Source organism: Bolinopsis microptera, chromosome 6 (genome assembly GCF_026151205.1).
Source record: "Bolinopsis microptera isolate Bmic1 chromosome 6, MBARI_Bmic_1.0, whole genome shotgun sequence".
Classification (NCBI taxonomy): domain Eukaryota; kingdom Metazoa; phylum Ctenophora; class Tentaculata; order Lobata; family Bolinopsidae; genus Bolinopsis; species Bolinopsis microptera.
The window spans coordinates 12,546,837-12,574,656 of NC_087077.1; the positions used below are offsets into that span (position 1 = coordinate 12,546,837).

The 27,820-nt window shown below is 38.2% G+C and overlaps 2 protein-coding genes and 2 non-coding genes across 4 annotated transcripts; 3 read left to right on the plus strand and 1 right to left on the minus strand.

The window, feature by feature from the left end:
* Positions 1–8,429: 8,429 nt before the first annotated feature.
* On the plus strand, positions 8,430–9,973 carry LOC134816229 (mannose-6-phosphate isomerase-like). The gene has a single exon (XM_063824972.1). The coding sequence runs from the start codon at positions 8,472–8,474 to the stop codon at positions 9,660–9,662; it is 1,191 nt and encodes a 396-aa protein (XP_063681042.1). The 5' UTR covers positions 8,430–8,471; the 3' UTR covers positions 9,663–9,973.
* Positions 9,974–10,119: 146 nt separating this feature from the next.
* LOC134816230 (6-phosphogluconate dehydrogenase, decarboxylating-like) lies at positions 10,120–16,521 on the plus strand. The gene is made up of 11 exons (XM_063824973.1): positions 10,120–10,162; positions 10,328–10,403; positions 10,898–10,958; positions 12,619–12,777; positions 12,885–13,029; positions 13,326–13,533; positions 14,644–14,852; positions 14,993–15,198; positions 15,341–15,459; positions 15,582–15,725; positions 15,954–16,521. Exons 1-11 carry the CDS (start codon positions 10,143–10,145, stop codon positions 16,071–16,073), a joined length of 1,467 nt encoding a protein of 488 aa, XP_063681043.1. The 5' UTR covers positions 10,120–10,142; the 3' UTR covers positions 16,074–16,521.
* Positions 16,522–18,081: 1,560 nt separating this feature from the next.
* Trnak-uuu (transfer RNA lysine (anticodon UUU)) lies at positions 18,082–18,154 on the plus strand. The gene has a single exon. It is a non-coding gene; the product is annotated as a tRNA-Lys (tRNA).
* Positions 18,155–19,955: 1,801 nt separating this feature from the next.
* On the minus strand, positions 19,956–20,032 carry Trnan-guu (transfer RNA asparagine (anticodon GUU)). The gene has a single exon. It is a non-coding gene; the product is annotated as a tRNA-Asn (tRNA).
* Between the last annotated feature and the right edge of the window lie 7,788 nt (positions 20,033–27,820).

Sequence of the window (27,820 nt, forward strand, 5' to 3'; positions counted from 1 at the left end):
CCGCATAGGAGCTCTTCCAATGGGGCGGCCCGTCAAGCTCTTTAAAATGCAACACGGCGTGACAAGTGAACATTAGTGCACTCAACCATACTTATTGAAATTGGTTATCACCTCACACATGTATAGCTTCTCGCTCACTATAGCCCCTACAAATGCACCCTATAAATGCACCCTATAGTTCTACCATTGTGTGACAGCTGGTAACGGCTGTTACTAAGTAACTATCAAAATCGAATCTTATCCTTATCTTCTAATCACAACTGAAGCGGCTCAACTACCTCACGGACATTGACAGCCCTGGTACAGGCGATCGAGCAGTCTCTTCGACGCGGAGAGCTGCAAGATATTACCACTATCAATTTATCACGTACCTTGTCAGTCGCTTCAAGTACATGAAATCATTGTCACATGATCATTCAAGCACGTGGGTCACATGATCACCCACGCGACTATATATATCTTTTGATGCAAAGAATATGGCAGAGTTCAGCACCACAATCCCGATGTGTATTGCCAGCTCTCATATGAGTGACTGTCTTAACTCTTAGTAGATAAATTAGTTAAGTTAGGAAAGTAAGTTATAAGTTAGGAAGTTCATTATAAGTTAGTTATTAGTTAGGAAAGATATTGATATATGCTATTCATTGTAGTCCACTCTCTCTGTAACTAAGAGTGTCTACCGTATTTATTCTATGTGTTACTTTAACCAACAATTTAAGTGTCTTTATTTTGTAACCCTTAGCATTAGGAATGGCCGTTTGGCTCATGGCTTAGAATCAAGTATAAGTAATTAAATGATGTCACAAATACTAATCTCAAGGTTACAGTCCTAAGTAAATCTTAATCACTAAAGTATCCAGACGTGAGCATTAATAATCGCACTACGTATGAGCATCGTATCAATTATCCTAGTACGGCTCCCTCCCTAGCGTATTGATGAGGTTAGCTCGAACCCGGAGTCATTTTATATCAACAGCAGTCTTTAACAATACATAATGTTATATTCATAAATAAATTCAAATTTCAATTTCAAACACATATACAGTACGCCGCGCACACAGCCACAATTTAAAATTATTCAGAAATTCGTAGGTCAGCTGTAGGCGCCGCGCACATGATCTATTTAATTGTTATCTTACAATACATGTCAATACATATCTTACAATTACATGTCACATTTCTTAATTTCTAGAGCCAAAATTTCAGAAGCAAAATAATTTAAAAGATATTTCTGTCGTTCACGCAGTACAGGCCGTGAACACTGCGACCTAATTAATATAATAATGGAGAGATTCCAAAAAACCGCGCTCTCGTTATTTGTGATTAAATTAAATTGTGAAAAGGCTCTTTGGGCATGAAAGTGATCTTTCATGCCCAAAGGGCTCTGGTTAGGGTTAAAGTTGTGGTAAGGGTTATGGTTAGCTTCGGGGTTATTGTTAGGGTTAGGGTTGGGATTAGGGTTTATTGTTTATATAAATGATAAAACCGTTTTGCACGGCTGCAAAACCATAAAAACCAAAGTCATGTGAAATTTTTGGGCGAGCGATTTAGTAAAAGCCACAAATAAGCCACTCGATTAAACATTTAAATTCACATTTAATCGTATTATCAAAAATTTGTTCGGTCAAAATATTTTATTACATTTGATTCGGAATCAGCGTAAAAAATACACCGATTTAGATCACTGTGAGAAGCCTTATTGAGTGCGGAATGACAGGCTGAGCGCCGCCCAGTAACAATTTCATCCCCAAAGGGCCTTTTCACAAGAATGTTATTCAAAATTTGGGCGAGCGATTTAGTAGGAGCGATAATACATTCATTATAATAGCCCCAGTCATCCTGCCCATCCTATTGTACATCTATCTATGGGGTTGCTGGGCGGCGCTCAGCCTGTCATTCCGCCGAATCTTTATTTATGAACATAATAGCCTGGGTCTCGAGGTAATCTATGAGGATAATTCTTGTATCACGTGGTGACCCCCCTGTTGCTTCACCCCTGTAGAGTTTCTACGATACAGGGGGAGCCGCGTACTCGTGCGCGGCGGATCATACAACGTATGACAAGATAATTCTTGGTTAATAAATCTTTAATTATCAGGAAACTCGATGTAAGGCATTATGTAAGATCAAACCTTGTAAGTCAATTGTCATGTTAAACACAACAGTCGTGTGAAGCATGAATGACATATACTACGCTGTTGAATACCTTGCTAGACTTCATATTTTGACTTTGCTATTGACGATAGTATCGTGCTTTGCTCTGAAAAGTACCTGTTCGATTTGCTAAGGAGATGATCTCCTTGTTCTTTTGTTGCAGGATCAAAATGATCTTCGTTTGAGTAAAGCATAAATTTGTAGGATTTTACTAATTCACTCGCCAGCGCGCTATCACGTGTTTTTAATGCCGTGATTTCATTGGTCACCTCTATAGCGCGCATTATTTGTGACAGCATAGTTGTTTTTACACAATTTGTTCACCGCGCGTGCAATAAACTCAATTTAAGCTCTGATTTGTGACCGAAATGGGCCATAATATGGTTTATGAAACGCATGGCCTGTAATTAGCTGATTGAATTTTAGGCACTATATAACACTGTACAAGGTTGCATGAATTCACGAATTATCAATAACATGCAATAAAATTATTCCTGCAAGTTTTGATTCAATTTCACTTAAGGTTTGTTTGATTCAATTTCATTTAAGGTTTGTTTTCAGTTTTGCATCGCGAACAGATACCACGATTTGAAGTTGTTACACGGCCAAGGATAAATCTCACAATTGTTTAGATTTGTAGCTCTGTTTATCAACGGTGAGATTTCTGAAAGGGCAATTGAAATTGAGATCGATTTGCCTCTTAAACGTGCCTCCAACTGTTAAATAGATCCAAATTCTACATTCTACCAGATTCTTATCTACCTAGATTCTACCTAGATTCTACCATATTAGTAGATATATTATATACCAGAGCACGTCACATTTCAATAATTTTACAATATGTTATTATATCACTATCAGCTACATATGTTTGAAGGATTAAAACACTTTTATAACGGTGCTGTTAGAATAACAGAATATTTACGCTATAAAACAGTTGACATCAAGATTATTATAACATTACCAAACTAAGTAAAAAATAACAACTGTCCAATGTCCTAACCATGAACCTAACCAAAAATGTTAATAAATATCAGTCTATTCGAAATCAAAGTCATATCACTATGAAGACCCGTGTTTTAGCCCGGTAGGTGAGGTATGATAGAGCCGGCCAGCCCGGTAGGTGAGGTCCAGTAGTTGCCCGGAGGCGGTGTACATTTGGGTGATGAGGTCTCCTCCTGACACGTTCTACATTCCTTTGTGTGGTTCCTCCTTCCCTCCTTCCTCTTCTAGAATATCTGAGGGGGGAGGGTGATCACAGAGTAGGGAATATATAATAAGGGATATTTTATAGTAGTGCTGTCACGTGACAAAAATGAGCTCTCATTCGTTCATTACTTAGCCACGACTCGACCTGTCAACCGTTTTTGGAGAGGTTTATTAACTACTTCTATCTTACTCACTATAATTACTGCAGTATTAGATCAGGATCAGAGACGGGTTCAAGATTAGGATATTATATAAGCTACAGGAAAAGAAGATTCATTTTTATTAACGGCACTCTTCCCACAAACACCACATACCGGGGAGAACAAGTCTAATTTTAGAGGCTGGATTTCCGTCCAACCACATCAGTGCTCTGAATAACAGCAGGACGTTGATGTTCCATGGTCTGGACTAGCGTACCAACTTTCCACCCAGGGATGGAACAAGAGCTCCAGCTCGTACAAACTGGTCTTGATCAGCGGAAGACCAGGACAGAGGAGTTTTATCAGTTTCTCTATCAGAAGGATTAGGTCCTCGTAGGAGCTGGAGCTAGCAGGGAGGTCTCCGTACATGCCTGACCATTATGTTGGTTAGAGAAATACACCAAACAATCATTAATTTAACAAAACAATTATTACACCAAACAATTATTAATAAAGTGAGGTTATAACTGTAAACTTGTTACACCCCGCAATATCACTACCGTCCGGAACAATAATTATTTTAAGTTATGATATTAAGTTTAACATAAGTTAATAGAATATTGTTATATTAGTTACGATCGATTGTAACAAACCTAAAACATGACATTATTAAAGGGAAGCCCCCGGGTGGGAGGACTCCGTACCATGGTGGGATTTCTGGCAATGTTTCAGGAATTTCTTACGCTCTTCTCGAACCTTCTTCATGTGCCGCTGAATCACTTTATTAAGTTTTTAAACTTTTTCTATGAATCTTTTCTTGGACTAAAGTTAAAACTTTAGTCCAAGAATAGATTCATAGAAAAAGTAACCAGTAACTGATTCCAATTAAACTAAAAAGTCATTAGGTACTAGTTACTAGTTATTAGTTACTAGTTACTAGTTACTATAGTAGAACAATCAGTAAGCTTATCTACTACCTGTTATAACACTGGGTATCAATATAGCAGATTTAATGAAGATCACGGTAGGCTCATAACAAAATTGACTCTATCATTAATAGTAACAAACCTGCAACATGACATTATTACTGTCCGGGCAGGAGGATCCAATGAAATTACCCCGGCAACCAGTTGAAAAGCCAGGTAATTGATCAGAAATACAATAACATGATACAACAATCCTGAGTCGAGTTAAGAACCTAAGGTTTTTAGGTCTTGATGTCATTCAGCGCTAAAGAATGCCAACAGGGAGTAACAAAGAATAATAAACCGAACATCCCAGTTGAATTTCTACTGCAAATTAACTTGAACACACGTTTGTAGGGTACCACGTGACACGCAAGCTGGCCAATAAGCTATCGAATAGCAGTCACGCTGACCAATCAGAGGGCTGGCTGTTACATGTTAGTCGGGTGCGGACCACTTATGCCAGTCTAGCTGACGCCAAACAACTACACTGATACACTCAAATTTATAATTTCCAAATGTGCTCTAAAAGAACAAATAGGAGCCTCGGTTCCTACACCCGAATCTATTTATTACACATCAAAAAGCTTAAACCAAGATTATCCTAGAGATATATCTCCAAATACCATTCAAGTAAGGTTGCGTCCCGATCATGGAACTAGTGGGAGGGAGGGAGGGAGGGAGGGAGGGAGGGAGGGAGGGAGGGAGGGAGGGAGGGAGGGAGGGAGGGAGGGAGGGAGGGAGGGAGGGAGGGAGGGAGGGAGGGAGGGAGGGAGGGAGGGAGGGAGGGAGGGAGGGAGGGAGGGAGGGAGGGAGGGAGGGAGGGAGGGAGGGAGGGAGGGAGGGAGGGAGGGAGGGAGGGAGGGAGGGAGGGAGGGAGGGAGGGAGGGAGGGAGGGAGGGAGGGAGGGAGGGAGGGAGGGAGGGAGGGAGGGAGGGAGGGAGGGAGGGAGGGAGGGAGGGAGGGAGGGAGGGAGGGATGGAGGGAGGGAGGGAGGGCGAGCGGGAGGGCGAGCGGGCGGGCGACCAGTCTACAGTAGTGAGTTCCTTGTTGATCAAGGCCCAGTCAGCAGCATTGAAGTTGATGTCATCAAGTGCTGTGACAGGGCGCTGTACTGTTTCCTTGCTGGTTGCTCAAGTAGGAACTGCGGGTGGAGGAAAGTACAAACTACAGGTCACTATGACGTGGTCTGATTTCTCCGTCTTTGACACTGATAAACCGTGGATTAAATCGATATTGTTGGAGTGGATCACGTCAAGGATGTTTTGGTCCTTCCTAGTGGGTTCGTCGACTAGCTGCTATAGGAGCAGTCAGATCATGTTTACTTCTTAATGTACAGCTATGATTTACAGAATTGATTTACAGAATGATTTACAGAATTGACATGTGAACTCTACCCCAGATCTAGCCCATTTCTATGTCAATTAAATTCAATCCATGGATCACATGATTGCAACCGTGGCGACAATGCAAAATACAAACAGTGGACAGTGCCACATAAAAAAGTGCCAAAATCATACATTTTTCTTGGATGTATGTAGCTCTCATGACATTGAAACCATAACAATAACAAAAGCGTACGAGAAGGGTATCACTTTAAGGCAAATGACAGATGACAGAGATATTCAACAAACTGCAAGCGATAGGTTTATCAAAAGGTTTAATGCAGAGAGCGAGTGAGAAAGAGTTTGGAACAAAAGCTTGTATCTGATCTCAAGCTAGCACGTACACGCAAGCGCGCTATATCACGCGCACGTGACTTAAACACTGCAATATCATTGGTCATCTTTATATCCAATGCGAAATACAAACGAGCGCGTTTTTCCTATAATCCATGGCGAGTGAATTAGTGAAACCGAAATTTGTAGGGATGAGGAAGTGTTGTTATGTCGTAAAACCAACTTAAATCGATTTCTCATGCAATGTTAGGTGAGGAACAGTCACCAAAATGAGTTGCATAACTGCTGTGTGTCACTCAAGTTGCAAAGCTGCATTAAACATATTGCAACGAACATTTCTCTCTGAAAATTGTGTTAGTACTTGTTAGATCAGTTAAGGTGACGATTGCCTGGATCTTTCGGTTTCAGCTTAACTCCCTAGGCCCTAGGTCATGAGTAGAATCGAAGGATTAAAAAGCAAAATTTATGTTGCTTGTTGCTCGTATTAACTATAAATCATCAATTTTGAGGGATAGGGAAGTGTTTAGAATAGGTTCTGAAACCTAGTAAAGTCGATTTCTCATGCAATTTTAGGTCAAGAACAGTCATCAAAATGAGTTAATAACAAGGTCGATTTCTTGGTTATTTTTAAGCTTTCGTTCAGAAATAATTCGGAACTATAGGGGGGCAACAAGAAGGAGTTACAAGCGTTACGAGAGCGTTGCATAATACAAAATGTGCATCACCTCTTTCTCCTGCTGAACAGGTACTTACCCTTAAAAGTAAACAAATGTGCATCACCTCTCTCTCCTGCTGAACAGGTACTTACTATTAAAGTAAACAAACGTACCTTTACCTCCCCACGAGAATCCACATCTATAATAGTGTAGTACTATGTTTAGAGTGCACTACAATGTAAATGTACTGAAGGGGTATCCTAAGATGATTCTTGATCTTTCGGTAGTGTCCTCTTTGTATGTAGAATAAAATTGCTGTAATTTCTAATAGAATTCTTTGATAGTTTTTATCACATTAAATCAACCACCAGAGCAAAGGTAAAGATTATGTGTGTTAGACACTGCACACAACGTAATAACCTTAATGTGCTTAGGTTTTAATATTCATTTTAGGTGCATTGCACGTTTCTACCCTCGTTGCTGTGTAATCTTTTAATTTTTTCCGTGTGGGCAGTCATACACGCACACAGAAAACTTCGAATCATAATTATCATTGGGTGTTCTCAATATAATTGTAAATTGAATAGTTTACTTGAGCTTGAGGGAGTGGATGGCATCTTCTTGTCTTAAGTGTTCTCTTGTTATCAGTATTCATATTCTTTTGTCTTTTTGTTCTTTTATACCAATTGTATTGGTACTTGAATAGCAGTTTGTCTTGAGTTGAATAGACCCTTTACCCTACCCCATCTTGACTAAAAACGTCCATTGTTTCCTCCCTACTGCTTTGTCCCCATTGTAACCTCCCCATTGTCATTATCACTCTTTGATCTCCATAAGTTGACAGTATCAAAGTTTGAATGATCATTATATCGTTTCCAAACCCTGTGCTGTGCTGTTTTACGTTTTTGGCAACATTTGGATGACTATAGTTCGACAAGATACAATGACAAATTCGTAAAATTCGTAAATGTTTCAGAGATTATATTTGTATGGGTTTGAAATATGACTCAATTGTAGGCTTTTCTAAATTCTTTATCTAGTCATTTTTTCATTTATTTGACTCTTATTCACCTTGCATTACAATTTTATCTGGTCTTTACTTCATCTCTCATTGTTACATCTACTTTCATTTCCAGAGAGACAGATAGGGGTAAGACACATAATTTATATTGCAAAAAGCTGCAGTCTGCAAGTTATCAAGTTTTTCTGTTAATAATTTTTCTGATCAGGTTATATGGCTGTTGATTAACTGCAACTGCAATTAACTGCTATTAAGTAGTTGTAAAATGAAAATTGTCAAGATCTCTGTTGGAAGTCAATCATTGTTTCATAACATTCATATGTGGTCACCTTTCGTTTAAAGTGCATTATTTATTGTCTACATATACATACGTGCACACATATTGGTGTGACTCGTGATCAACACCATAGAACAGAATTTGTATTTATAGCTGATTATTGAAGAATGTTCGTTTTCGTTTCTCTTTCTTCATAGTCTGATCTGTTTCATGTAAGCTAACCTTGTGAGCACAAAGGTATTTGCTTACTGTAGATTAATGTATAGTGTATAGTATACTGTATACTGTATAAATATGAAATCGGTTTGATATATGTACGATTATTTGATAGAACTGATGCTTTAATTCGCCAATTTATAAGGTGAAAATCATGTCCCAGATAGTGAAACTCACCTGTAGCGTACAGAATTATGCTTGGGGTAAATCAGCAGCAGAAAGCTTGGTTGCAGAATTTACAAAAAACTCTCACAAAACGGAGCCCTTTGCTGAACTTTGGATGGGAACACATCCCAGAGGCCATTCTGTTGTCAAACAGACAGGACAGAAACTAAGTGACTGGATTGGAGAGGACCTCAACTCACGTCTTGGAAGTGTATGTCCTGCTATCTCTGGTAAAGAAAATGGGGACTTGCCGTTCTTACTCAAGATACTGAGCATTGACAAAGCCCTGTCATTACAGGTACACCCAACTAAAGAACACGCAGCCGAGCTGCATGCTCGAGATCCACAACATTACCCAGACCCTAACCACAAACCTGAGATGGCTATAGCACTCACTGTGTTTGAGGGACTTTGTGGGTTTAGGCCTGTTAACGAGATTCTGGAGAACATGAAGGCTCACAAGGAGCTTCATTCCCATTTATCTAAGGAGATTGTGGATATCATTAACTATGGGAAACAATCAGTTATTGATGAAATCTCTTTTATTAAGAAGCTTTTCGAAGAGTTGATAAAGTTGGAGAAATCTGCAGATATCGTAAAGGAAGCGCTAGATAGAAGCAGTGACTTGTCTGCAAGTGATGAGCTCTTTAACAGGATTCATGCGCAACACCCAGGAGATGGTGGTCTGGTTTGCATTTATCTGCTAAACCACGTGATACTACAGCCAGGAGAGTGCATGTTCCTCGGGGCTAACAAAATTCACGCATATTTCAGTGGAGACTGTGTCGAGTGCATGGCCTGCAGTGACAATGTAATCAGAGCGGGGTTGACTGTCAAGTTTTCAGATGTGGATACCTTGGTGAACATGGTGGACTGCACCCCTGGATCTGTAGCATCACAGAAACTAACACCTATACGAACTAAGGGAGATAACATCAGGATGTACGTGCCACCTGTTAAAGACTTTGCAGTGGACAGGGTGTGGCCTAACAATAAACCACTAACCCTGGTGAACAAGGCAAGTCCCCAGATCATGTTGTGTACAGAGGGAAGTGGAACTGTCAGTTCCGGGGACTGTGCTGAGAATATCTCACCTGGTGATGTGGTCTTTGTGGTCCCTCATGTTAGTGTTAAAGTTACTGGAGATTTTACTATCTTCACTGCTTACTGCCAAGACTGAATCAATGATACAATACAATACAAGATACAAGGCCAGGTCTCTCCCGAACGTTGGGATGGCCTAAGGTGCTTATCTCCTTTTCAGTAACCCTAAGCCACTCTGTGCCGAGGCACTATACTAGCTGTAGGGGGGTTAGTCCTACGAGCCAGAGAGTGTGTATCACCAGCCGAAACTGTACCAAATCACAGCTTGGTAACTGGTCGACTTGCATCCGACCGGATTTGAACCCAGGTCTTCTGCTTGGGAGGCGATCGTGTTACCACTACACCACCCGGCCGAAAGCTTGTTAGCTGCTATTTTATAAAAATTGTTTTGATAAAACTTGTTTAATTGCACTAACCAAGCCTAGACAATTCAAGAATATTGAACAGATTGCACATTTAAACTTAAATTGCTTTCAATTGCCTCAATCAAATAAATGCTTTTTGAGATATTTCTAGTTTCAAACTAAACATCTTTATAGGTGAAGGAAACCCTACCATGGCTAACTCTAAACCACAGTGAGTTTACTTACAAACTATTTAATTGTCTACATTCTACATAGAGCTGTCTCAAACTGGTATAATCCGTGAGGTATCTTGCAATGTTGTAACCTGAGTGTTAAAACTCCAGTAATAAGGTTATATCTAGTATGTATCCAGTAATATGAGTAATATCATTTTCAGAGCTGACATCGCCCTGATAGGGCTAGCTGTTATGGGGCAGAATATTATCCTTAATATGAACGATCACGGTTTCAAGGTGAGTACCAAATAAGTACAGTGATATACTGATATAGCTTTAAAGAGCATGGTATTTCTTAATCTAACCGTTTATCTTGACGAAGAAGTTATTATTGGTGGATTATAATGGTTACTATCATTACAAAGTAAAGGTTTGAATATCAACTGAAATGTTTATTATAGTGTAGTATGGTTGGCTCCAACATGCACATTGTACATTATTGAAATATATAATGCGTTTGAACTCGATCAGGGAAACGCACTTGAACGTAAGGCTTGAAATCTTCGTAAAACTACATCATTAGAGCCTCAATAAACGTAAATTTAGATTTGTAGTGTTTAAAAAATATAACCTTATTGCTCATAGGAGAGGGGGCTTCGAATAGCCGAGTTTAATGTCTAAACAATTGCTACAAATGTGTAATGTAACTAACGACATACTTACTGTCCCAAACTCCTAGGATTCTAAGCATTGGTACTAACATTGATAATTTAACTTCTCCCAATTTTCAGGTTTGCGCTTTCAACCGAACTGTCTCGAAGGTGGATGACTTCATGGCTAACGAAGCTAAGGGTAAGTTTTTGGACGCTCTCATTCTTTTCACGCTATTAAAAGTTTGTAAATGAAGAGCATTATATGCAATATCTAAACAAACATCCGTTATCCAGGCTGGTGTGATTGTTATTGTAATGTAAATTTTAGCTTTTATTGTGGTGTCAGTGTTAGCTCACTCTACCAGTAAAACGTGTCACCCACTGCACCGGTTGGCCATCCTTGCTAAACTTGTCGAGTGTATGGTAGCAGGACTTGTCGAGTGTGTGTGTATGTGGTTAGATGTGGAAGAAGTTTCCTCATATGTCATATTGTCACTGTCAGGAGATGATATTTATTGTAGGTATAAACTATTAGAGTAAACTGAGCTAATGTTACTAGTATAAGTATATCGCTGGTCTGCAAAACTAGCATTGTTCTGCTATTATAGCATTATATCTGAGATTAACTACTGACTTCTCCTCATTGTACAGTTTATTTAGCCCGCCACCTGCCGTAATGACTCCCAATTTCGTAATGAGACCTGTTAGTGACTAGTACGACCTACCATTCAGTATTATTACCTGGGGCATGTGGGATAAAAATATTCAGCAGTACCGGGTGGGTTATTTATATTATCTGTGGATGCTTGGCTGATGAATATTGGATATACTAATCGAGGTCAAATGTTTGCGTAGGAAGTGTTATAAAAGAGTTCGTAGTTATTGGGCGTTTTAAGGTAGGAAAATAAATAATAAATAATAAATTAAGTAAAATTTTATGCAGCACTAAAAGTGTTGAATTTATGTAGTGTCTAGACATATAATGTGTCTCTGATGAGAAAAACTTACACTAAAGTTAACCCTACTCCCTAGTCCTCATATACTCTTTATCCAAATGTAAACCTGAACTAAATGGTCTCTAAATGGATAATTTAATGCAGATATTACTTTTAAACTGTTTTAAACTTTTAAAACCTCAAAGAAGTACTCGATCATAATTATAGATTACCTCAAGTCCTACCTTACGACATTGACATTGTAGTTCGCTGTTCAGAGAGTAAATTATAAAATCAATATATTTTTGAAGTTAGGGCCAGTATTTTATGGCGTGTAATGCAAATACAATAAAGCTTACTTTTAAATCCAGGGAAGTAAGGAATATCATTATTTCATGTTACTGGCTACTGCATGACTATTAGTATTGCTTAGTGATTATGTCTATTGCTTAGTCATTCCTTATCTGTTACAGTTCAAACTGAATAATAGATGAAGATTGATGTATGGTGATTTGACATAATCGTGCAGTCCTGGGATTTATAATTTCACCCTGTAAAAGGATACGATCAGGCGTGATAGTATGATTTTACAATTTTGTTGCATTTTTTGTAACGCGCAAATTTAATAATTCTATACAAAGTAAAAATTTCCCGCGCAGCACAATCTAAAACACATGGTTTAAATATACGAGTTTTGAAATTCGATTTACGTACAGAAGTACATAACACTTCAAAACCCCCTCAAATCATAGTAGGCCCGCATATTTTGGGCCACGATATTTCATTTATACTTTCAATACAGCCCTTACCTCAACCAGCATATTTCCAAGGAAAGCATTACCCAACCATTTAGAAATATTGTTCACCGCGATATTTGAATCATCTTTCAAATGATTTGATTTTGTTAATAACATGTGCTCTCAGGAACGAACATCATTGGAGCAAAATCGCTGCTGGAAATGGTATCCTTTCTGAAGAAACCCCGGAGAGTAATGTTGTTAGTAAAGGCTGGAGCAGCTGTCGATACCTTCATCAACTTGCTAGTCCCATTACTCGACAAAGGAGACATTATCATAGACGGCGGTCAGTTCCACTTGTCAGAGGAATTTCTTTGAGGCCAATTTCGCTTCTTTTGGTATCATCCATTGTACACAGTACAACTTATGAGTTATCTAAAAGTATGATTGCAGGTAACTCCGAGTATACGGACACTAACAGGAGATGTAAGAGTTTGGCAGAGCAGGGAATCCTCTACATCGGTACTGGTGTCTCAGGAGGAGAGGAGGGGGCTAGATACGGTCCTAGTATTATGCCGGGTGGTAATACTGAAGCTTGGTAAGTTTGGGAACTAGTTTCAGTTATCAGTTAGTCATAGTCCTGATCACTTCTTTCCTTCTTAAGGATCTCAAATAAGGAGTCAAATAATCTTCATATATCTCGAGGACTTTGTAGTTTAAACTGCCATTCGACATCGTGTTTTAAACGAGTTTGGATTCTACTCGGAACTCATTTCCCTTAACACTATTTACTAAGCAATTAAAATGAGAAACCCCCAATGCTGCTTACTCTACCCCACTAACCACCTCACTAACCACCTCACTAACAACCCCACTAACCACCTCTTGTTACAGGCCACATGTGAAGGATATATTCCAGAGTATCTCCGCTAAAGCAGGACCAGCTCTAGAACCCTGTTGCGACTGGGTTGGAGATCAGGGTGCCGGCCACTATGTCAAGATGGTACACAATGGTATAGAGTACGGGGACATGCAGCTCATTTGTGAGGCTTACAGTCTCATGAAACAAGCTCTGGGGATGAGCTGTGATGAGATGTCTCAGGTAAGAGAGGGGGTGGTTTTTGACAATAATAGCCCTAAAATTTCCACAATTACACCTGGCACTAAACAAGCAATTTATTTAACAACAACAAAAAGGGGGGTGTTTAACTTCAGGGATATTTACAACTTAGTCACACGTGACATTCTCTTTAGTCGCACGTGACATTCTCTTTAGTCGCACGTGATATTCTCTTTAGTGATTGTAGGACTGAATCCCTACCGGACGGAATCACTACCACCCAAATATCACTACTGGTAGTGATTCAGTCCGGTAGTGATTCAGTCCTAAAATATACCTCAATCCCTACCAGTTGATCTTAGTTCACTAGTCTTAAGTCTAATATCATGAGCCGGTGCTCTCATGGAGTGCTTGCTATGGGGCCTGTCAGACATGTGATCCACAGACTTACGTACGCAACGAGGAGCCCTAACGAGAACTGGTTCGGATCAAGTCATCCATAATGACCTGCTATACGACAATACAGTGATGTGAACCTTCACATGCTCGGTATCTCAATCAGCTAGCGGGAATAATATATAAACCCGCAAGATACTTTTAGTCGACATGGATCGGAACCACCTCCACCCCTCCTCTCTTCAGGCACGACTCCTGGAATCACCACGAAGCGTCCCAGATGTTACTACCTCGCTCCAGCAACATCGCAGAGGGTTGGAACAGCGGCTTCGCCTCCTTGGTCAACTGTCATAGAGTGCATCAAGAGGGAGCAGGCTTTGACAGACATGAAGATCACCAACAACAATGAAATACGAATAATTATGCCTTTATTGCAAAGTTCAGTAGGGATCACATCAAAGTGGTTAGGTTTAGATATTAGCGGTAGTGATTCAGTCCGGTAGTGATTCAGTCCTAAAATATACCTCAATCCCTACCAATAGTGATTGGTAGTGATTCAGTCCGTTATGGATTCAGTCATGTAGTGATTCGGTCCGTTCACCCTCTTTAGTCACACGTGACATTCTCTTAGTCGCACGTGATATTCCCGCTTTATCCGCTACTATTGTACAATTACACACCGCTGATCCATGACAGCAGATAGTTATACCACTACAATAACTGTGGATAGTAACGACCTGTACTATTGTCACTCAGGTTATGAATGAGTGGAACAAAGGAGAGTTAGACTCATTCCTGTGTGAAATATCAGCAAATATTCTGGCATTCAAAGACACGGACGGTAGTCCTCTGCTGGAGAAGATAATGGATAGAGCTGGACAGAAAGGAACGGGCAAGTGGACTGGAATTTCGGCACTGGATATGGGCGTTCCACTGACTTTGATCAGTGAGGCAGTCTTCGCCAGGTCAGTTTACTAATTTACATCTTTAACTCGTTTAGATAACAAAATAGATAACAAAATACATATCAGGATAAAAACCAACAATGTCAATTAACAACATGAACAAGATTGACGAAAACTAAGTTGAACTAACCTCTCTCCAGGTGCCTATCCTCTCTGAAGGATCTGAGAGTCACTGCCAGCACTCAACTCAGTGGACCAGCAGATACTAAATATAAGGGCGGTAAATACGAGTTCATTGAAGCTATTAGACAGGCTCTCTACGCAAGCAAGATCATATCTTACGCACAAGGCTTTATGTTGATGAGACAAGCTGCTAAAGAATTCGGGTGGACCCTCAACTACGGAGGTAGCTCCATTGAATAATACGTTTTAAATATATATTTTACAAGACATATTTATATTAGACATAATTCCGGGGATCGAAAAAATCCCAAATCTTGATTATTTTATATGTACGGAAACGGTTGTAATGGTATCTGTATGTTTAGGTATTGCCCTGATGTGGCGAGGAGGATGTATCATTAGGAGTGTGTTCCTGGGAAACATTAAAGAGGCATACGATAAAGATGCTGAACTTGAAAATCTGCTTCTGGACGACTTCTTTAAAGTAAGTTGTAATTGTAAATTTAAATGTTAAGGAGCGCAGTTTTTAGCAGTATACCGCGTAATATGGATGTTGAATGTTGATGTGATCAATGTAAATCATTGTCACTAACCGTGTATCCTCAGAAAGCGATTAACAAGTGCCAAGATGGATGGAGGAAGGTGATAGCCACAGCAGTAACCCTGGGCATCCCTGTTCCTGCTTTCTCTTCTGCTCTTGCTTTCTACGACGGATTCAGAAGCGAGAGACTACCCGCTAATCTTATTCAGGTATGTATACTGTATAGTATACAATATACAATATACAATATACAATATACAATATACAAAATACATACTGCTCAATCCTACTTACTTATTTCAGTTAACTTGTTACTCAGTGATATATCGTTTATGTAAGGTTAAATTCCCCGGCCCCTCCCTCTCCTGCCTATCTTCCCCCGTCCACCCCCCCCCCCTCTTTCCCTCTTTCAGCATTTTAACCTTCATATCCCTCAGGCTCAGAGGGACTACTTCGGAGCTCACACGTACGAGATGCTGGACAACCCCAAAACTTACGTCCACACTGACTGGACCGGACAAGGAGGACGGGTCTCATCCACTACTTACAACGCCTAGTGTGATAAAATGCTCTGTGACGTCATCAGCTGATCTGTGTCGTCATTAGCTGATATGTGACGTCATCAACTGCTACAGGACGTCACTAACTGGCCATCTACCGGTTAACTGAGTTGATATTGTGGAGAAGTGACAGTAAATTAATGGGAAGTTTATTATAGTGTTATGTAATGTTCCTTGCTAGCACATAATTAGTCTCTTATCAGTTTTTATAGAAGAGATATCTGTTTTATCAGTTTTATTTAATGTTATATGTTCCTTATCTTTTATCACGTTCCTAGTCTTTTATCCTGTTTGTATAAAACATTTATGTTTGCTTCATATAAGGAGGAAGTATTTGATTGATAGGTATCTCCTATATTGATTTAATTGTAGTGCATATTTTTGTTGCTACATGATTTATTTAATTTAATGATATAATATGTGAGATCTTGAACTTAAAACGAAATTGTGTTATGACAATATTTTCTAAATCATAATTCGAATAGAAATTTCGTTTTTCATTTTTATTCCAGTGATATCGCCCTTTACAAATCGATTAAGTAAAGTAGAGTAAAAAACAAAAAATGAGAATATATAGTTAGAAATCAAACATGATCTGCTGGGAAAACACAATATGGTAAAATAGTGGTCAATCGTTCTTAATTGTTCTGGTGGAATTTAAGATGGAGTATTATTTACTGTAAGAATTTACACAGCAACACAATAATAATATACAGTACACAACAAAGATCTGCCGTGCAGGACATTCAAATCAGTCAAAAACTGTTAATAGACTATAGAGTGCCCTTCTAAGGACTAAGAATCATAACATATTATAGTATATGAATAATAAGTAAATGAGTATAAAGTATGGTAGGTTGAAACATTGAACTGTGGGCATGAAGGTAACCATTAAATTATTACGAAAATTACATAGATACCCACTTTGACATTTCGTCAGAATTATGAACAATTATATATAGGTACAAGTAAACATTTTGGAGAAGTACAGAACCATTTTAGAATAAAAGGACACCAGGTTGGTTGTGGTAGGGTTGCAAGTAAGAGAGGCATACAGTTCTATACTTCTTTTAATAAAATTTAAATAAAAACTTTGTGAATTACTTGGTTTGGTAACAAATGCACGTATACACAGGGGACCCCGCTATCCTAGCATATGATGAGACACCATTAATTAAATCAAACGTAAACGAGGATTTTATACATTGTGAAAATTTGGCAGTACATACTATATTTCTTATGCTCACTGGGACTGAATTCCAACATTTTGCTCCCAAATAAGAAAAGCTTTTATGTGTTCTAAATTTGGGTATATAAAGGTTGTACCTCTCAGTATAGTGTACTATGTATACTGTACAAAGTACATAATAATGGATAGTGTACGCTGTTCACATCACACTTCATACATTGGAAATATATACACGCTTGCATACCCCGAGATATTAATTGTATATCCTCCCATAACCCTACCAGTATTTACCCTATCAACTCAATTAACAGTCCCTCCGACAGACTGCCTCTAACAATTGAATCATCAGTAATCAGTCATCACATACATGTTCATACTTAATATCACGTACCGACTTGTCTGTTTCAACTTACCTTTTCGGTTAACTTTATTTTCATCATGTGAATTACGTCCTCTCGTCAACTTTTACTACATCGTGGGTCATTAATTAAGTTAATTGATTTCATGAATTTTCCTTCCATTGAACCAACTCGTGTTGCTTGTTACCAGCTTGTTACCAGCTTGTTACCAGCTTGTTACCAGCTTGTTAGCAAGTGTTACATTTGTAACATCACAGTCGCATCGGAGGGTCAAAGAAACAAGAAATGATAACTTGATTGCTTGTCAAACGTCAAGTTATCGAAGGGCTGAATTAAATCGTATTTCTAATTAATCAAAATCATTCTGATACCGAAGTGAACACTAAACACGTACAAATTTATGCCGTACCTGATAGCGCACTAATATATATAATTTCAAAATGCAAATGCAGCACAAGCCTGGTTAGCTCAGTCGGTAGAGCATCAGACTTTTAATCTGAGGGTCACGGGTTCGAGTCCCGTATCAGGCTGCTTGACTTTTGTCTTCCAGCTGCGTTATTCCGATTATTTTTCTGGTAAGGGCAGATGCAATAAGATTTCTGTTTATCTGCCAAATTTATTGCCATTCTTGTATTTTTGGTAAATGTAACTGATGACAATAGAGTAGTAAAAAGTGGCCGGAAATGTTAGCATTTATTCTGTTTTTTAACAAATAACCAATACAAACCAAAATGTTACATTGACTTCGTGAAATCTTGTAAGTAATATGGTCTTGAAACTTTTTTAATTTCACGTTCTGGTATCAAATTGTCCACCTGATCCAAATCTCGCCGTTTCCTTCGATATTTCTTAATCTGATCCCACATCCAGAAACACGCAATCTTGCAAAGCAGCCTTGGAGGAAATTTTTTTTTTGGGAGGAAAAACGGGGAAAAAGAGGAAATTTTTGAGAAGTTACTCCTAAATTTCGAAATATTTTTTTGGAATAAAGACAAATTAATTGAGGAAATTTTTGAAGAAAATGTTTCGATTGTATAAAAATCAAAGAGGAACATCCTGTCAGTTTTGGAACACAGTGAAATATTCTGATTGGAGAATGCAGATTGCTGTTGTGAAGTTACCAAATTTACGTGAGTACTTGATTCTTTTCATTCCCAGTTTATTGCTGTCCTACAAATTTCTTTAATGCCAAATGCCGTCTAAAACACCCTATTTCGCAAAAAATTTCCGGGGGCTGCGCCCCCTAGCCCCCGCCAAGGGGCTCCGCCCCTGGACCCCTGCCACAGCTTGCTCGCTTCGCTCGCTGCGCAGCTGGATTGGACACGTCGACTCGCTCCGTTCGCCGACAGCCCCCTCCCCAAACTTGCGAGCGAAGCGAGCGGGCCACAGAATTTAGAAAAAAACGCATCTGGGAGGAAATATAAAACTTTCTGGATGTGGGAATCTGATAGTTTCTTGCATAACAGGCCTTCTTAATTTCGTGAAATGGGGTCTTCTTTCAACTTATGAACATTTTTGGTCAGGCTGAGGCTCATAATTTACTATGAGTACATATAATAGTAGTAGTAGTAAATCTTTCAAAGTACGAAATATCTCTTTAAAAGAGCATCCTAGGCACCTTATAGATATCAAAACGCATAAAAAAGAAAACAAAAACATCAACCATCTTCTAACTTCTTCCACTCCTCCCTATCTAAAGCTAAAAATCTAAGGTCTTCGAAATCAGTCAAATTCTTAAGTCTAATATCAAGATTTCTACTAGTCAAGTCTTTTCTAATAACATCTAATAAGTTTAAACATGGTCTACCCCGTCTCCCTTCCATAAAAATATCAGAATTTATAGCAAATAACATAGAGGTGTATGCTGGTGAGTCTTCCTGTCCTCTTAAGATATGTCCTAACATTCTCCATCGAAACTTAGAGACCCTCACAGACAAGGGAGTGACATAACAACGAGCATAGAGTGCCTCATTAGAAATAACCCCAGTAGGCCATCTGATGTTGAGGATTCTTCGGAGGTGTTTGCGATGAGCAATATCAAGTTCATTCAACGAAGCTAGTGGTGCAGCCCAGGAGTTGCAGTTGTAGAGTAGAATAGAGACTACTTGTGCCTCGTAGATTTTGATCTTCCTTTGGACTGAAATCTTGCTCTTCATCCAAACTTTCTGAAATTTACTAAAGGCAACATTACCAAGGAATATTCGATTCTTGATATCCTTAACAGTGCACATCAACGATCCTAAAGTTTTGTTAGAGCGCCACTCTTCATCACCTCTATACATACCTATAATAGTAGTACAATAAAAAATAAATCCATAAAACAAAAGATCTCGCTCCCGGGTGGGCTTGAACCACCAACCTTTCGATTAACAGTCGAACGCAACTGTAACCGATTGCGCCACGGAAGCTCTGGTTGACGGGAAAAAATGTAAAAAAAATATTATTATTCGTATAATAACCCGATATAAACTGATTTTATTTTTGGACCCCATCGACTGCTGACGTAATAAGTAAAATGCGACCAATTTGCTAGTGGGAGTACATCACGTGCCAATGACACCGTCACCAGGGAAGGTTTCAAAACACAATCCCAATGGTTTGAGTTCACTACAGAGTACAATGTAAAGATACAATATGGTTTTGCATATGTTACTAGCCCTCATCTGTGTTATACTGTTATAACGTTTGCTCATGCTGAAGGTATACATATTGGTGATTTAAGCGTCATGAGATGAGTTCATCCTGTTATAAAAATACTTTTTTTAAATTTCAGCATTGAATAATCTTACAAAACATTACCTGGGGACCCCAGGCTATTATATTTATGTTCATAATCATAATCCTAATAGAGATTTGGCGGAATGACAGGCTGAGCGCTGCCCAGTAAACAAAACACTGACAAATAATTTTAAAAAATTCAGTCCTGGAAAATGAGTCTTCAAAATCTGAAAATGGGAAAAGAAGTGGGAGAATATTATTTTTCCATATTGTCGGGGATTTTGACTTCAAGAACCTCAATTTGGTTTCATACCATCATCAATTAACTGACTAATTGGTTTCTGGGCAAAAATTTCATCCAATCTGTCAAGGTTGTGTTCAGAAAATTTCATATTTGAAAATGGGACAGACTTTTGAAAATACAACTTTTCGTTTTGTTAAGCTTCCTGCTGTGGGCTTCCTCCAACCGAAATCAAACTTCCAGCACCTCAATCGTGTCATATGCCACCCTTAGTTGACTTACTAATTGGTTGCGGGTGAGAAATTCAGTCAAAACTGTAAAATTTCGGTCCTGGAAATTTCATCTTCAAAAACTGAAAATGGGACAGAGATTGGGACAATATGATTTTACAATTTTGTTCGGGATTTTGACTTCCAGTATCCCAATTTGGTTTCATACCATCATCAATTAACTGACTAATTGGTTTCTGGGCAAAAATTTCATCCAATCTGTCAAATTTGTGTTCAGAAAATTTCATATTTGAAAATGGGACGGATTTTTGAAAATACAACTTTTCGTTTTGTTAAGCTGTGTGCTTCCTCCAACCGAAATCAAACTTCCAGCACCTCAATCGTGTTAAAAGCCACCCATAGTTGACTTACTAATTGGTTGCGGGTGAGAAATTCAGTCAAAACTGTAAAATTTCGGTCCTGGAAATTTCATCTTCAAAAACTGAAAATGGGACAGAGATTGGGACAATATGATTTTACAATTTTGTTCGGGATTTTGACTTCCAGTATCCCAATTTGGTTTCATACCATCATCAATTAACTGACTGATTGGTTTCTGGGCAAAAATTTCATCCAATCTGTCAAATTTGTGTTCAGAAAATTTCATATTTGAAAATGGGACAGACTTTTGAAAATACAACTTTTCGTTTTGTTAAGCTTTCTGCTGTGGGCTTCCTCCAACCGAAATCAAACTTCCAGCACCTCAATCGTGTTATATGCCACCCATAGTTGACTTACTAATTGGTTGCGGGTGAGAAATTCAGTCAAAACTGTAAAATTTCGGTCCTGGAAATTTCATCTTCAAAAACTGAAAATGGGACAGAGATTGGGACAATATGATTTTACAATTTTGTTCAGGATTTTGACTTCCAGTATCCCAATTTGGTTTCATACCATCATCAATTAACTGACTGATTGGTTTCTGGGCAAAAATTTCATCCAATCTGTCAAATTTGTGTTCAGAAAATTTCATATTTGAAAATGGGACGGACTTTTGAAAATACAACTTTTCGTTTTGTTAAGCTTTCTGCTGTGGGCTTCCTCCAACCGAAATCAAACTTCCAGCACCTCAATCGTGTCATATGCCACCCTTAGTTGACTTACTAATTGGTTGCGGGTGAGAAATTCAGTCAAAACTGTAAAATTTCGGTCCTGGAAATTTCATCTTCAAAAACTGAAAATGGGACAGAGATTGGGACGACATGATTTTACAATTTTGTTCGGGATTTTGACTTCCAGTATCCCAATTTGGTTTCATACCATCATCAATTAACTGATTAATTGGTTTCTGGGCAAAAGTTTCATCCAATCTGTCAAATTTGTGTTCAGAAAATTTCATATTTGAAAATGGGACAGACTTTTGAAAATACAACTTTTCGTTTTGTTAAGCTTTCTGCTGTGGGCTTCCTCCAACCGAAATCAAACTTCCAGCACCTCAATCGTCTTATATGCCACCCATAGTTGACTTACTAATTGGTTGCGGGTGAGAAATTCAGTCAAAACTGTAAAATTTCGGTCCTGGAAATTTCATCTTCAAAAACTGAAAATGGGACAGAGATTGGGACAATATGATTTTACAATTTTGTTCAGGATTTTGACTTCCAGTATCCCAATTTGGTTTCATACCATCATCAATTAACTGACTGATTGGTTTCTGGGCAAAAATTTCATCCAATCTGTCAAATTTGTGTTCAGAAAATTTCATATTTGAAAATGGGACGGACTTTTGAAAATACAACTTTTCGTTTTGTTAAGCTTTCTGCTGTGGGCTTCCTCCAACCGAAATCAAACTTCCAGCACCTCAATCGTGTCATATGCCACCCATAGTTGACTTACTAATTGGTTGCGGGTGAGAAATTCAGTCATAACTGTAAAATTTCGGTCCTTGAAATTTCATCTTCAAAAACTGAAAATGGGATAGAGATTGGGACAATATGATTTTACAATTTTGTTCGGGATTTTGACTTCCAGTATCCCAATTTGGTTTCATACCATCATCAATTAACTGATTAATTGGTTTCTGGGCAAAAGTTTCATCCAATCTGTCAAATTTGTGTTCAGAAAATTTCATATTTGAAAATGGGACAGACTTTTGAAAATACAACTTTTCGTTTTGTTAAGCTTTCTGCTGTGGGCTTCCTCCAACCGAAATCAAACTTCCAGCACCTCAATCGTCTTATATGCCACCCATAGTTGACTTACTAATTGGTTGCGGGTGAGAAATTCAGTCAAAACTGTAAAATTTCGGTCCTGGAAATTTCATCTTCAAAAACTGAAAATGGGACAGAGATTGGGACAATATGATTTTACAATTTTGTTCAGGATTTTGACTTCCAGTATCCCAATTTGGTTTCATACCATCATCAATTAACTGACTGATTGGTTTCTGGGCAAAAATTTCATCCAATCTGTCAAATTTGTGTTCAGAAAATTTCATATTTGAAAATGGGACGGACTTTTGAAAATACAACTTTTCGTTTTGTTAAGCTTTCTGCTGTGGGCTTCCTCCAACCGAAATCAAACTTCCAGCACCTCAATCGTGTCATATGCCACCCATAGTTGACTTACTAATTGGTTGCGGGTGAGAAATTCAGTCATAACTGTAAAATTTCGGTCCTTGAAATTTCATCTTCAAAAACTGAAAATGGGATAGAGATTGGGACAATATGATTTTACAATTTTGTTCAGGATTTTGACTTCCAGTATCCTAATTTGGTTTCATAACATCATCAATTAACTGACTGATTGGTTTCTGGGCAAAAATCTCATCCAATCTGTCAAATTTGTGTTCAAAAAATTTCATATTTGAAAATGGGACAGACTTTTGAAAATACAACTTTTCGATTTGTTAAGCTTCCTGCTGTGGGCTTCCTCCAACCGAAATCAAACTTCCAGCACCTCAATCGTGTCATATGCCACCCTTAGTTGACTTACTAATTGGTTGCGGGTGAGAAATTCAGTCAAAACTGTAAAATTTCGGTCCTGGAAATTTCATCTTCAAAAACTGAAAATGGGACAGAGATTGGGACAATATGATTTTACAATTTTGTTCGGGATTTTGACTTCCAGTATCCCAATTTGGTTTCATACCATCATCAATTAACTGACTAATTGGTTTCTGGGCAAAAATTTCATCCAATCTGTCAAATTTGTGTTCAGAAAATTTCATATTTGAAAATGGGACGGACTTTTGAAAATACAACTTTTCGTTTTGTTAAGCTTCCTGCTGTGGGCTTCCTCCAACCGAAATCAAACTTCCAGCACCTCAATCGTGTCATATGCCACCCATAGTTGACTTACTAATTGGTTGCGGGTGAGAAATTCAGTCAAAACTGTAAAATTTCGGTCCTGGAAATTTCATCTTCAAAAACTGAAAATGGGACAGAGATTGGGACAATATGATTTTACAATTTTGTTCTGGATTTTGACTTCCAGTATCCCAATTTGGTTTCATACCATCATCAATTAACTGACTGATTGGTTTCTGGGCAAAAATTTCATCCAATCTGTCAAATTTGTGTTCAGAAAATTTCATATTTGAAAATGGGACGGACTTTTGAAAATACAACTTTTCGTTTTGTTAAGCTTTCTGCTGTGGGCTTCCTCCAACCGAAATCAAACTTCCAGCACCTCAATCGTGTCATATGCCACCCATAGTTGACTTACTAATTGGTTGCGGGTGAGAAATTCAGTCAAAACTGTAAAATTTCGGTCCTGGAAATTTCATCTTCAAAAACTGAAAATGGGACAGAGATTGGGACAATATGATTTTACAATTTTGTTCGGGATTTTGACTTCCAGTATCCCAATTTGGTTTCATACCATCATCAATTAACTGACTAATTGGTTTCTGGGCAAAAATTTCATCCAATCTGTCAAATTTGTGTTCAGAAAATTTCATATTTGAAAATGGGACAGACTTTTGAAAATACAACTTTTCGTTTTGTTAAGCTTTCTGCTGTGGGTTTCCTCCAACCGAAATCAATCTTCCAGCACCTCAATCGTGTCATATGCCACCCATAGTTGACTTACTAATTGGTTGCGGGTGAGAAATTCAGTCAAAACTGTAAAATTTCGGTCCTGGAAATTTCATCTTCAAAAACTGAAAATGGGACAGAGATTGGGACAATATGATTTTACAATTTTGTTCAGGATTTTGACTTCCAGTATCCCAATTTAATTTCATACCATCATCAATTAACTGACTGATTGGTTTCTGGGCAAAAATTTCATCCAATCTGTCAAATTTGTGTTCAGAAAATTTCATATTTGAAAATGGGACGGACTTTTGAAAATACAACTTTTCGTTTTGTTAAGCTTTCTGCTGTGGGCTTCCTCCAACCGAAATCAAACTTCCAGCACCTCAATCGTGTCATATGCCACCCTTAGTTGACTTACTAATTGGTTGCGGGTGAGAAATTCAGTCAAAACTGTAAAATTTCGGTCCTGGAAATTTCATCTTCAAAAACTGAAAATGGGACAGAGATTGGGACAATATGATTTTACAATTTTGTTCAGGATTTTGACTTCCAGTATCCCAATTTGGTTTCATACCATCATCAATTAACTGACTGATTGGTTTCTGGGCAAAAATTTCATCCAATCTGTCAAATTTGTGTTCAGAAAATTTCATATTTGAAAATGGGACAGACTTTTGAAAATACAACTTTTCGTTTTGTTAAGCTTTCTGCTGTGGGCTTCCTCCAACCGAAATCAAACTTCCAGCACCTCAATCGTGTCATATGCCACCCATAGTTGACTTACTAATTGGTTGCGGGTGAGAAATTCAGTCAAAACTGTAAAATTTCGGTCCTGGAAATTTCATCTTCAAAAACTGAAAATGGGACAGAGATTGGGACAATATGATTTTACAATTTTGTTCGGGATTTTGACTTCCAGTATCCCAATTTGGTTTCATACCATCATCAATTAACTGACTAATTGGTTTCTGGGCAAAAATTTCATCCAATCTGTCAAATTTGTGTTCAGAAAATTTCATATTTGAAAATGGGACGGACTTTTGAAAATACAACTTTTCGTTTTGTTAAGCTTTTTGCTGTGGGCTTCCTCCAACCGAAATCAAACTTCCAGAACCTCAATCGTGTTATATGCCACCCATAGTTGACTTACTAATTGGTTGCGGGTGAGAAATTCAGTCAAAACTGTAAAATTTCGGTCCTGGAAATTTCATCTTCAAAAACTGAAAATGGGACAGAGATTGGGACAATATGATTTTACAATTTTGTTCAGGATTTTGACTTCCAGTATCCCAATTTGGTTTCATACCATCATCAATTAACTGACTGATTGGTTTCTGGGCAAAAATTTCATCCAATCTGTCAAATTTGTGTTCAGAAAATTTCATATTTGAAAATGGGACGGACTTTTCGTTTTGTTAAGCTTTCTGCTGTGGGCTTCCTCCAACCGAAATCAAACTTCCAGCACCTCAATCGTGTCATATGCCACCCATAGTTGACTTACTAATTGGTTGCGGGTGAGAAATTCAGTGAAAAGTCAAAACTGTAAAATTTCGGTCCTGGAAATTTCATCTTCAAAAACTGAAAATGGGACAGAGATTGGGACGACATGATTTTACAATTTTGTTCGGGATTTTGACTTCCAGTATCCCAATTTGGTTTCATACCATCATCAATTAACTGATTAATTGGTTTCTGGGCAAAAGTTTCATCCAATCTGTCAAATTTGTGTTCAGAAAATTTCATATTTGAAAATGGGACAGACTTTTGAAAATACAACTTTTCGTTTTGTTAAGCTTTCTGCTGTGGGCTTCCTCCAACCGAAATCAAACTTCCAGCACCTCAATCGTCTTATATGCCACCCATAGTTGACTTACTAATTGGTTGCGGGTGAGAAATTCAGTCAAAACTGTAAAATTTCGGTCCTGGAAATTTCATCTTCAAAAACTGAAAATGGGACAGAGATTGGGACAATATGATTTTACAATTTTGTTCAGGATTTTGACTTCCAGTATCCCAATTTTTACCATCATCAATTAACTGACTGATTGGTTTCTGGGCAAAAATTTCATCCAATCTGTCAAATTTGTGTTCAGAAAATTTCATATTTGAAAATGGGACAGACTTTTGAAAATACAACTTTTCGTTTTGTTAAGCTTTCTGCTGTGGGCTTCCTCCAACCGAAATCAAACTTCCAGCACCTCAATCGTGTCATATGCCACCCATAGTTGACTTACTAATTGGTTGCGGGTGAGAAATTCAGTCAAAACTGTAAAATTTCGGTCCTTGAAATTTCATCTTCAAAAACTGAAAATGGGACAGAGATTGGGACAATATGATTTTACAATTTTGTTCAGGATTTTGACTTCCAGTATCCTAATTTGGTTTCATAACATCATCAATTAACTGACTGATTGGTTTCTGGGCAAAAATTTCATCCAATCTGTCAAATTTGTGTTCAGAAAATTTCATATTTGAAAATGGGACAGACTTTTGAAAATACAACTTTTCGTTTTGTTAAGCTTCCTGCTGTGGGCTTCCTCCAACCGAAATCAAACTTCCAGCACCTCAATCGTGTCATATGCCACCCTTAGTTGACTTACTAATTGGTTGCGGGTGAGAAATTCAGTGAAAAGTCAAAACTGTAAAATTTCGGTCCTGGAAATTTCATCTTCAAAAACTGAAAATGGGACAGAGATTGGGACGACATGATTTTACAATTTTGTTCGGGATTTTGACTTCCAGTATCCCAATTTGGTTTCATACCATCATCAATTAACTGATTAATTGGTTTCTGGGCAAAAGTTTCATCCAATCTGTCAAATTTGTGTTCAGAAAATTTCATATTTGAAAATGGGACAGACTTTTGAAAATACAACTTTTCGTTTTGTTAAGCTTTCTGCTGTGGGCTTCCTCCAACCGAAATCAAACTTCCAGCACCTCAATCGTCTTATATGCCACCCATAGTTGACTTACTAATTGGTTGCGGGT